Genomic DNA, 11,906 nt, shown 5'->3' on the forward strand with positions numbered 1-11,906 from the left:
AAGAAGCGCGGGGACACTTTGGTGTGTTCGGGTTTTATCACAATCCGAGTTTAGTCCTGCGTAGTTAATTTCTCTTTTTATGATTTTTGTTACATATTTGTAAATGATTTCTTTAATTTGCGGCTACGGCGGAAAAAGCTGAATCAAACGGCGTTAGTGGCAGTTTGTCACGCGGAAGCTCGGAGTTGAGTTTCCGTTGTCGGAGCGTCAGTGAACGCATCACGCCTCAGCCTCCTGTCACTTTAACCGAAGTTCAATGTCCAAAAAACGCCAAAATGGAGCTGAAGCAGCTGAAGCAGGCGGCTGTGAGCGCGCTGGCGCACAATAAAGGCGCCGCTCTCGTGCTCGGAGCTGGCGTCGCTGCTGTGGGACTCGCGCTCGGATATAAATACCTGCGGAGGACCGAAAAAGTAGTCCGCGTGGGCGTAGTGTCGCAGCTCCTCGTTCACCCCCTGAAGTCTGGCAAAGCGGTGTCCGTGTCTGAGGCTGAATGCCACAACATCGGACTGAAGTTTGGAGAGCTGCAGGATCGGTGAGAGTTTAACTCCGCAAACACCATTTAACCCTTTAGCGACTGCTCGGCGCATTTTATGCGCTTTTTATTCTTCATTTTCTGATCATTTTGGCTCCGTTCGTGCATATGGCTTACATTTTGGAAAGATTGCGTATCTGAGTGTAATCAGTGAATTTGCAGCTCAGCTCCTACAATAAGTCTAAAATACACTGTGGAAACTAAATAGTTACATTCAGACTGTTCAGGTGAAAAAATGCTCCGCTGAAACACACTCAAACTGACATTTTTAAAAACATGCATTGTTTTATTTTTGGGTGTCATTATGGGCTTTTGCCTTAATTTTTTAAAACTATTTTCCATCATTGCTGTGGTTTTTTTGTTAACCCTCTATGGTACAGTGTTGCCACATGGCAACAACCCCATTTTAAGCCTTCTACACACAGATAATACATCCTAAGTTATGATGCAATGCATTAAAAAAGAGGTGGGGTTCTAAGTAAACCAGTAGCAGTGTTTAAATTTGTCACATTACTTTCTATAGGCCATTTTGAAACCCTTTTCTGCAGACATCATCGACGGGAGGAGCCTCACCATTTGACGCCTTAAAATTCAACAAAAAAAGTGTTTTTTTGAAGTTTTTCAACGGGAAAAAAATATACACTCAACAATAGGTTAGTTAAGTTCATTATCATGTAGTTTCTTGCACTGTAGTCGATCAATAAATAATAGAAAATGTTAAAAATGTGTACGTTGCCATATGGCAACACCGTACCATTATGGATTGCTAGCCTGGCATGTTGATAACATTTTGTATATAGGCCTACTTTGCAATTGCATTGGTGTACACTGATCTTCTATAGTCTCTAAACTATAATAATGCACTTTGTGAGTCCTTTCCACATTGCATATGATGATATTTGACACATCTTTCTTCCATTTACAGAATGAATGCAAATTTTTTTTATGGTACATCGCAGAAAAAGGCTGAACTAGCCCTCCCACTAGATGATAGTGAAGATGACAAAGAATTCAGTGACGAGGAAAATGAGCTGCTGGAAACACAGAGTGAGAGTGATGAAGACAGTGAGACGGATGAAGATTATGAGCCAGAGAATGAGGACAGTGGGGACAGTGAGGACAGAGACAGTGAGGGCAATGGAGACAGTGAGGAGAGGGAGGACAGTGAGGATGAAAGTGAAGTGACAGGTATTACCAATAAGAGAGTGTAAAATGGGTAACACTTTACTTGACGCCTGTTCAGGCTACTGGGGATTGTTTATACTATAACATGAGTTTTAAAATAAATGTTACATACAATTTTAAACAAAACTCTCATGTTTTCATTACTTTCCATTATATGCAGTGTTGCCATATGGCAACGAACCCTAAAAACTACTAAAAAATAATATTTTTTGAAAATGTCTCTTCATTATGTTTACTTGGTCTATTTTAAGACAAAAAAACACCCCAAACATTTTTTTACCAACTGGGATCATAGTGCGTACCATAGAGGGTTAATTATTATTATTATTATTATTATTTTTTACCATATTTGGGATATGGAGAAAATAAGAGTATCACTGTCACAATCAATATTCCTGCTAATCATGGACATATCCCAGACTGTCATCACAAAAAATAAAATAAAAAAAAAAATAAACATTTTTTGTGTATTTTTAATATCTAAAAACATATTAGTATCATGACAAAACCTGGCATTTAATCGGTTAAAATTCTGAAAATTAATTATGATTTTATGTTTATGATAGGACTGATGGTTAAAGAAATAACTAAGTGAAAATAGAAAATCATATTAATCTTTTTTTTTTTTTTTTGCCTAGTTTTGAAAAGCGCATTTTGTGTGCAGAGCAGGTTTGAGTTGTTAATATTTGACACTGCACAAATAAAGTATAAAAATCAGTGTTGCTGCTAATCATTGACATATCCAGGACTTTGATAAAGAAAAAAGCACTAAGCATGTTGTACATTGTTAACGGTTATTTTTTGTGTGTGTGTGTGTTTTTTAATCTAATAACATATTAGCATCATGAAAAAAATGGCATTTAAAAGGTTCAAATTCTGAAAAGATTTTTGATTTTTATTATTAGGACTAATTTTGGTTAAATACACAAAATATTTATGGTCAACTTGTATATGGCACAATATTGTAATTATGATTGAAGTCTGAAAAATATTAGTATTTAATTTGTTGCACAAGATTTTAAACGTGTTTTCTGTTGTGCTCGCAGCCACTGGCTGGTGGTGACGGAGGACGGTCACATGGTGACGGGCAGACAGCAGCCTCGTCTGGTGTTGGTGTCTCTGACCTGTGAGGGAGGTCACGCGTGTCTGAACGGCCCGAACATGGAGGAGCTGCGGTTCCCCGTCAGACAGTCCGACAACGGCGTCATCGGCTGCAGGTCTCGCATCAGCGTTTCTGTTTGGATCAGTTTGTTTTACTCCGTTTATTCTTTTGAATTTTTTTTTTACTTTATTCAAAAGTCGACAGCGAGGAGAAAAAAATACTATTTTTTATTTTCTTAGGTTTATTCAAGAGTTAACTAAAGGTTTTAACCCTTTAACAGTCACACAAATGCCTTTGCAAAAAATTATACATTATAGACTATAGAGTATGTTAACAAAATGCATCAATTTATTAAAAAAAAAGTTTCCCAGTATTATGCATTTTAAAAAAGTGTAAAAGTCAATTTAATATAGCAGAAAAACAAACAAAAATAAAAGTAACTACATGCTATAAACATAATAAAAAAACAATAAATACATAAAAATAAAAGTTTGTCTAGAAAAAAAATTGGTCTGAAATATATGTTGAATAACAAATTGTCAATGTTAAATAAACATCAGATAATAAAAGTAACTTCATACAATAAACAAATAAAGAATCCAAATAAATATTAAAAAATAAACAAAACTAATACAAATAATGATGACTTTAGTAACAAGATTGGTTTAAATTGTATAGTAGAAAAAACAATTAGTCAATTTACCATCATAAAAATAAAACTGAATAGAATTACAGAATAATTAAAATTCTGAAATGCATCACATAAAAAACATGTAAGAGATGAAACTGGGTTTTGCAAAGTTTTTGAAATCCCAAAAATATTAATCAAGCCAATGTACTCAGGTTTCAAAGGGTTAATGCTTCGTCTAAAATCCATAAATGTTTTAATTTTAAAGTTCAGGGTGACATCTTGTTGTGTTCGACCCAAATATTCAGTTTACAGTCGTATTAAAAACAGAAAACGCGTATAAATGCCTCTTGTTTTGTTTTTGTGCTGCAGAGTTTTCGGAGATGACATTCAGGGACGAGACTGCGGGGACGAAGCGTCTCGCTGGCTGACTCGTTATCTGGGCGAAGAGGACACTTTTCGCTTGGTGCACTTTGAACCTCAGATGAGGGGGAGGAGGCCTGCGGAGAGCGAGCCCATGTTACCGCAGTTCAAGGTCAGCGGGACAAAGATAATATTCTTCACTTTTATGTCAGCTTTACCTGAAGGCTGTACGGTCATGAAAAACCTGGAAAAGTCATGGAATTTGCAACTAGCAATTTCCAGGCTTGGAAATCTAAATAAACCCTTTAAGTTTAGAGAAATCAGGGAATTTTGTGTCATAAATGTCAGTATAATAACACATAATGTGTTCAGGGATTGTTGGAAATTTGAAAATCCAACGATTCTGACCGTGGTAAATGGTTGAATTTCGGGGAATTTCTAAAGAAATCCCGCCTTTTAAACCTCTGAGCTCACGGGTTTAAAAGGCATGTTTCCTTTTAAAATCACCAAAAAAAAAAAAAAAAATATATCTATATATATATATATATATATATATATATATATATATATATTCCTTAAAGATTGTCAAAAAAATGAAGGAAAATAAATTGCCTTTATTTCTCCAAAAACATTTAAAGAAAACAAAGTCACATTAAAAATCTGCAACATTTTCTTTAAATTAAGAAAATTTTGTTAAAAAATCACCAAAAATGTTGTTCAAAGATAAACAAACATAGCAAATTTAAAAAAATGCCATGGAGCACCTGTTTTCTTTAAAAAAATGCTGGTAAAATAAAAAGAATACAGCCATTTAAAGCTGCATGCCGCTCCTCTACGCCTAAATAAAAACCAAAGCCCCCCCAGCCCTTAAAAAATATTTGACACAGTCCCTAACTCATATTTAAACATTCAGCTCCAATCATGGTCGACTGATTATTTTTTATAATATTTATTTTTAAAAAACCTTTCATATAGTGAAGAAAAGGAGCATATAAGGAGTGTTGACGATCGTTTCATTTGACTTCACCTGTTCATCCGACAGGTGGCGTACTCAGATGTGGCACCTGTGATGCTGCTGTCCGAGTCTTCGGTCAAAGATCTCAGCAGCAAGTTAGAAAACGACGTCACGGTGGAGCGTTTCCGCCCAAACATTGTCATAAGTGACTGTGAGGCCTTTGAAGAGGTGTGTGTTCATTTCTTTTCTCTGCTGATTCCTGCGTCTGTCTGCACCATCAGAAACACGTAAACAATGAAAAACATGCCGAGGCAGTCATGGGAACATTAAAATATTACCACAAAAACCATAATCATACATCATTTGTGTCTCGACTCCACAGCCATGAGGTTTTGTTTTCCCGTCTGTTTGGAAAAACAATAATTTGGTGCTTAACTTCTGACTAATTACTCACCGTTTTCACTGTGTTCAGTGTGTAGTTAAAACCCAGACTGATCTTTAGAGAAAAAACAAACTTTTATTTTTAATTCTTTAAAAATTACCAAAATTTAACAAAGAAAAAAGCCAACATTTTTTAAAGAAAAAATGCCCCCCCCAAAAAAATCACAGAAATTATTAATTATTAATCACAGAAATTCTCTAAAAATCACCAAGAAATTTCTTTAAAAATTGCCAAAAATGTTTTAAAGAAAAAAAAGCTGATTTTTTTTTTTTTGCTTCAAAATCTGCAATGAAAAAGCTGATGAGGAGCATCAATGGTTGTTTTGGGAACGTATTGTCTTAAAAATTTGCCTCAGAGTCTTGGAAAAGTCATTGAACTTCTTTGATAAAAGTATGTGTGATTGTTTAAATCTGCAGTTGTAGCTCTGTTTTTTTCTCCTGCTGATTCCTCTGTTTGGCTTCAGGATTGGGATTATTAGCTGCATAAACAATGAAAAACATCTCAAGGCACTTATGTAAACATTAGATCAGAACCACAAAAAAACCAAAATAACAGATCCCGTGTGTCTCTACTCCACAGCCCGTGAGGTTTTGTTTTGTGGAAAAATGATAATTTGGTGCTTTACTTCTGACTAATCGCTCGCCCTTTTCCCTGTGAGCAGCGTGGACTAATTTTATCTCCGACTCCAAAAACCAACTGCTTTGATTTTTTTCAGGATTCGTGGGAAGAGGTCCAGATTGGCAGCGTGAGACTGCAGCGTGTAATGTCATGTGGACGGTAACAGCTGATGCTTCACACAGATTTTAGTCAGAATCACTTCGTTTTTTCAACAGCAGTAAATCCAGAGCAGTCGCTGATGTGGTTTGGGTTTGAATCCCGGGACAACAGTAAAATTCACGAGTTAATTTAAGTGTGTATTTAATGTTAAAATGCTTGATTTCGTCTTTCTAACTGCAGAGTTTTAGGGTTAACAGGATGGATGCAAACTCACCTGTGACTTTTGTTGTTTCCAGATGTGTTTTCACCACCGTTGACCCTGAAACTGGTATAATCAGCAGAAAAGAGCCTCTGGACACACTGAAGAGGTAAAGTTTACACTGTTTTATTTAACGAGTGTTAAACATCAGCAGCTCGACTTCAGCCTAAAAATGAACAGTTATTGGATCATACATACAAATAATGGACAGACAAAAACCCTCTCTACCTCAGAACTAAAACCAGAGCTACTTTGTGACTGTCATCAAATTTGGCACAAACATCCCCTTGGATTCCAGGATAAACTGGTTAGATCTCGATGGTCAAAGGACACTGTGACTTTGCGTCCTTCTTATTCTTATGAAGGCTATATCTCAAGAAGGATTTGAGGTATTTTCTTCAAATTTGGCACAAACATCCATGTAGTCAGTCAGTTATGCATTGATTAGATTTTGGTGGTCAAAGGTCAAGGTCACTGTGAACTCTCATGCCTCATTTCCCTGGACATGATATCTCAAGAATTCATTGAGGGTATTTTTTTAAATATGGCACAAACGTCCACTTGAACTCAGCAATGAACTAATTTGATTTTGGTGGTCAAAGGTCACTCTGATCTTGCGTCCATCTCATTCTCGTGAACACGGTTTCTCAGGAATACCTTGAGGGAATTTCTTCAAATTTGGCACAAACATCTGCTTTGAGTCAAAAAGTCCGTTCATGTGTTTTTTCTTTCAGTTTTGTTTTTTACAATTTGGTCTTGCGTTTTATTCTGAGTGGCATTAAAACATCTTAAAAAGTGTGGAATACAGTGTGTCCAAAGCTGTGGGACCCCTGATTGTGCCGTGGCCCACAGACAAAGTTTTCAGTGTTAAAAGTCCAGTTTTTAATGACATAGATCAAAGATTTGTGGCTGTGTTTTAGTTATTAAAATACAGTCATCCTCATAATTACATAGTATATAGTTCACACACAGTGCTTGTGCAATGTGCTGCAGCTCCATCCCAATATTCTAGGAATGTCCGAAAGTCCTAGGAACATCCTAAAACCCCAAAATGTCCTATAAACTGAACAACCCTCTAAAATCTGAGAAACCTCCTAAAGTCAGAGAAATGTCCTAAAATCCTAGACCCATCATAAATCTTAGAAACATCCTAAAATCCTGCAAAAAATCCCAGAAATTTCCAAAGATTTTAGAAATGTCCTAAAATCTTAGAAATGTCCCAAAGTCTTAAAAACATCATAAAATCCTGGAAATGTCCTCCATCAAAAATAGACGAGGTGTGTGCTTTTTTAATGTATCTAAAGTGGTATTATTAGAGTGTGTTATAGAGGTTTTTTCCTCTCTGAAAACAAACTGTTTTACTTTTGAAGTCCGTCTACTGAATCAGTTTTATCAGTCAAGTAGACCCCAGTGGATCATTTCTCTTAACAAAGTCGAATTTTAGGAACGGAGACATATTTACATGAAATTCATCATTGCTTTTTTTCTTCCGGATTTTATACCTAAATGACGTTGAATTCTTTCTGATATATACATATATATGTTGTTTGTTTTTTTGGGGTTTTTTTGGGGGGTTTTTTTACAGTTATCGTCAATGCAAACCGTCCGAGAAGCACATCTACAAGTCGTCCCCGTTGTTTGGACAGCTGCACAAGGTGAAGAAGACGGGGACCCTGCAGGTCGGCGATGTGGTTTATCAGATCAGCCGCTGATGGTGGGAGTCAGAGAGAGAAAAACTCTTTAAAATCTTTAAAAAAATCTTAATTGTTGGCATAATCACTCAGCACATACACAGTAGAAAAAACACTAAAATATGTTTATTCATCTCAAAGTTCACTAATATGTAACAAAATCACTGTTTTTCAAACAGCTTTGATTCACGGAGAGACAAATCAGCTGAGGTTACATGAAATATAACAATTTTTAGAGCAATTGATTATTTATATTAATTGTCTGTCAGTTGTTTTGTAACACTAATCGTGCTATTTGAACAAATTACTAACAACTACACATTAATTTAACCATTAACTAAATCCTGAAATACACGCTGCTATTAAAGAGAGAAGTTAAACAGGTTAAAGACTTTTTAATAGAGTACGCTGTATGTGTAAGCTTTCATGGAATAAACAAAAAGTAGCAGAACATTTGGGGTGTTATTAGTCTCAGCTTTTGAGAAATCTTTCATATATTGAAAATTATCTTTATCCAATAGTAACATTTTCATGTCTTCAACTTATTTTTTTTAGTAGCACAAAATAACAGAATATAGAAAGTCTGCTTTTTTCTTTAAATATTCACAAAATGTTTAAAGGTAAAAAAAAAATCTTCAACATGTTTTCTTAAAAATGTTTTTAAAAAATACCACCAAAATGTTTAAAGAAAAAAAAAAAACAAAATAAAGAAATCAAGATTTTTTTCTTTATAACTTGACAAAAAAGTTTTAAAGTAAAGAGCCAAGTTTTTAAAGAAAAAAAAACAAGATTTTTTTCTATAAAAATTGCCAGACATTTTTTTAAAGAGAAAAAGAGCTGAATTTTTAAATTTAAAAAAATTAAGATTTTTTTCTTTCAGCGTGTATTTAAGCCCCAGGCCAAAATGTTGTCTTTAAAAACCACCTAAATTGTTTTTAGAAAAAAAATCCAATTAAAAAAAAAAATCACCAAAAAGAAAATAAAGCCACTTTTTTCCTCTAAAAATATTTTTATTTTTTTCAAAAAGCCCCAAAAAATCACCAAGATTGCCTTTCTGTCAAAACTACTAAAAAAGTTTTAAAGAAAAAAACCCACATTTTTCTTTATAATCTGCAATTAAAAAGAACTGATAAAAAACACTGAAAGTATTGTCTTGAAAACTTGCCTCAAAGTCATGAAAAGTCATTAAATTTTATAGGTCAAAATGTATTTGAACCCTCTTTGAATGATTAAGCAGCGAAGCTGAGACCCAGTTTTAGTTCCATACTGCGGCCAGTAGGGAGCAATGTGCCTTTACTGAAGCGCCACCGCAGCCTGTACAGGGAAGGAAGATATATCTGGATATTTTATAAAAAATTAGCCTCTTTGTTGCTCATGTACACGATTTCAGCTTTGATATGTTGTTTTAGACCAGCAGATTTGTATGTTGCAGCCGTGACAGCTGCTTCAGCTGATTACAAGGTCAGCTCGAGTGGATTAAAAAGAGAAAGCCACCTACAGAAACTTTACTGTCGAAAACGCTGAGAAAATTAAAATATGCATCACTTCTCACATCCTTTAATTAACAAAAAAATACTTGTCAAGTACAAAAACACTACCTCTGCTTAAAAACATAAATCTTGTGAATAGTTTTTTCTGTGATTTATGAACTAATTTAATTGTGGAGCTTCATTGGTTTTATTTATTTCTGCAAACATGATTTAAACCAATACTTTCAATCCTCTAATTTTCAGTTTTTGTCTTAAAAGATTCCCATGTTTCATTAAAGTTAATATCCCAATTTGCTTAAAAAAGATAAAGATCATGTTTTGACAAGCCAGTTTTTGCCATAATCCCTTCTTAATTTCTTTTTTCTCCTTAATCAAATTAGACCTGCACACTGTTTTTTGTGGTCAGTCGCAGATCATCATTTCATCGCTGAGAGTAAGTCGAGGAACGGTGCTACATTTCTCACAGAGCTGACAGATTTTCACTGGAGTCGACGTTAAAGCAGAAGCACTCCAGTTTCATCTTAAAGTGGATCTGTTTTCATCAGAGGCTCAAAAACTTACTCTACCTGCTCTCTAAGAGTAATAGGATTATAAAAAAATGGCTGTAAGTGTTAATATAATTTAGATTTTCTTCAGTCAGTGAGTAAAGGTCTGTAGTCCTGGTGCAGCTCTGTGAGGCTGAATAAAGTCTAGATATGGAAGCTCATCTCTGCCAGCGCAATGAGAAAAGATCTTTAAGTCATCTAGTAACTTCATCAAGAAGTTGACTACGAATTGCAAAATAACAAAGTGTCTCACAATTATGACTTGGTATGGGTAGAAACATCCTAAAATATTCACATCTTAAAATCTGAAAATATCCTAAAATACCAGAAACATCCTACAATAGCTGCATCCTAAAATTATTGAAATGTCCTAAAATCTGAGAAATATCCTTAAATCCATGAAATACCCTACAATACCTAAAACATCCTAAAATCCTAGAAGTGTCCAAAAATCCTAAAAATGTCCTAAAATACCAGAAACATTCTGAAATAGCAGAAGTGTCCTTACATCCTACAAATCTGAGAAACATCCTAAAATCCAAGAAATGTCCTAAAATCCTAGAAACACGTATGGGGCCGCTGCGATTGGCCCCTGGCCTCCTGTCATAATGCGAAAGTGGCCCCCAAACAAAGTCAGTTGAGTATCTGTGGCGTGTGATCTCCACCTGCAGCCAAAAAGTACCTAAAATTTAAATTCAGTCCCGTCCATCAGTGTTGGACAGCATGTCTCAGGTCAACTTTACTGTTAAGAAAACAACATAAAACACTTAAACGCTGAAACCTCGTTAAAAGGAGGACAACATCACGTCGTGAGTCATCTGACGGCAAAGCGCCTCGTTAGCAGAAAATGGCCACATTAAAGAGACGACAGTGAGGACAAACAGGAGCCGCTGTGTCTCTGACTTTAGAAGACAAGGCTTTTATTTTTGGTAAACAAATGTGTTGAAACATGAAGTCGGAGGTCGCAGAAGCCGAGCTGTGTTTTAAAAACGTTTCAGCACAAATGAGTGGTTCTGTAGCTCTGTAATTTGCAGGGCTCCTGACCGTACAGAGACACACGGCAGACTTACATTAAATCTGAGTGCAACACTTTTATATTTTCAGACCCACAAATCTTTAATAAATTTATGCTTCTGTTTCTGATCAGTGTGACGTCGATTTCCTGCTGCTTTTTCAGAGGTGGTTTGGCTCATTTCAGTGGCGAGGTGCTGGATGTGAGGCGTGTATTTGAGGGGGGCCTGTAATACTGCAGGGTATTTAAAGTTGTCCTAAGGGGTATAAATACACAAATTATTATTATTATTTTTAACTGCTTCACTTTAGTTAGGGCTTGAATTAAAACTTCCAAAAATAGTTGCAATGTAAAGAAACTGACCTGAAAATGACCTCAAAAGTAGTTTTTAAAAAGGGGGAGAATTATGAGAAAATTAAATATATATAGATTAATATAATAAAAATACTATTCTGAAAAAGCGCATTTTGTGTGCAAAGCAGTATGAGTGTGAGTATCTGACACTGCACAAAAAAATAATCATGTATAAAAACCAATGTTGCTGATAATCTTTGACAAATCTCAGAATGTGATAATAAAAAGACAGAAAAACAATTCCAAGCATGAAAGGTATTGAAAATAATTCATTCGTTCAGTGGTGAGATTCCTGTAACCTGTAAATGTGCGACAACCCGCTCCAGCACACGGACATGTCCAACAGCCCACTCCAGCACATGGACATGTCCAACAACCCGCTCCAGCGCACGGACATGTCCAACAGCCCACTCCAGCACATGGACATGTCCAACAACCCGCTCCAGCGCACGGACATGTCCGACAACCCGCTCCAGCACACGGACAAGTCCAACAGCCCGCTCCAGCGCACGGACATGTCCGACAGCCCACTCCAGCACACGGACATGTCCAACAACCCGCTCCAGCACACGGACATGTCTGACAGCCCGCTCCAGCACACGGACAAGTCCACAGCCCACTCCAGCACACG

The 11,906-nt window shown here is 36.0% G+C and overlaps 1 protein-coding gene across 1 annotated transcript; it reads left to right on the forward strand.

The window, feature by feature from the left end:
• Nucleotides 1-66: 66 nt before the first annotated feature.
• Nucleotides 67-8,327, forward strand: marc1 (mitochondrial amidoxime reducing component 1). The gene is made up of 7 exons (XM_042500818.2): nt 67-532; nt 2,764-2,934; nt 3,820-3,982; nt 4,853-4,993; nt 5,923-5,984; nt 6,221-6,292; nt 7,769-8,327. The coding sequence occupies exons 1-7, from the start codon at nt 276-278 to the stop codon at nt 7,893-7,895; spliced, it is 993 nt and encodes a 330-aa protein (XP_042356752.2). The 5' UTR covers nt 67-275; the 3' UTR covers nt 7,896-8,327.
• The last annotated feature ends 3,579 nt before the right edge of the window (nt 8,328-11,906 follow it).

Source organism: Plectropomus leopardus, chromosome 14 (genome assembly GCF_026936395.1).
Source record: "Plectropomus leopardus strain MGB_pleo_1.0 chromosome 14, ASM2693639v1, whole genome shotgun sequence".
Classification (NCBI taxonomy): domain Eukaryota; kingdom Metazoa; phylum Chordata; class Actinopteri; order Perciformes; family Serranidae; genus Plectropomus; species Plectropomus leopardus.

Coding starts and splice junctions, on each gene's coding strand:
- marc1 (XM_042500818.2), top strand. CDS start 276: ATGGAGCTGAAGCAGCTGAAGCAGGCGGCTGTGAGCGCGCTGGCGCAC. Junction 533..2,763: donor TTTGGAGAGCTGCAGGATCG/GTGAGAGTTTAA, acceptor TTGTGCTCGCAG/CCACTGGCTGGTGGTGACGG. Junction 3,983..4,852: donor CCATGTTACCGCAGTTCAAG/GTCAGCGGGACA, acceptor TTCATCCGACAG/GTGGCGTACTCAGATGTGGC.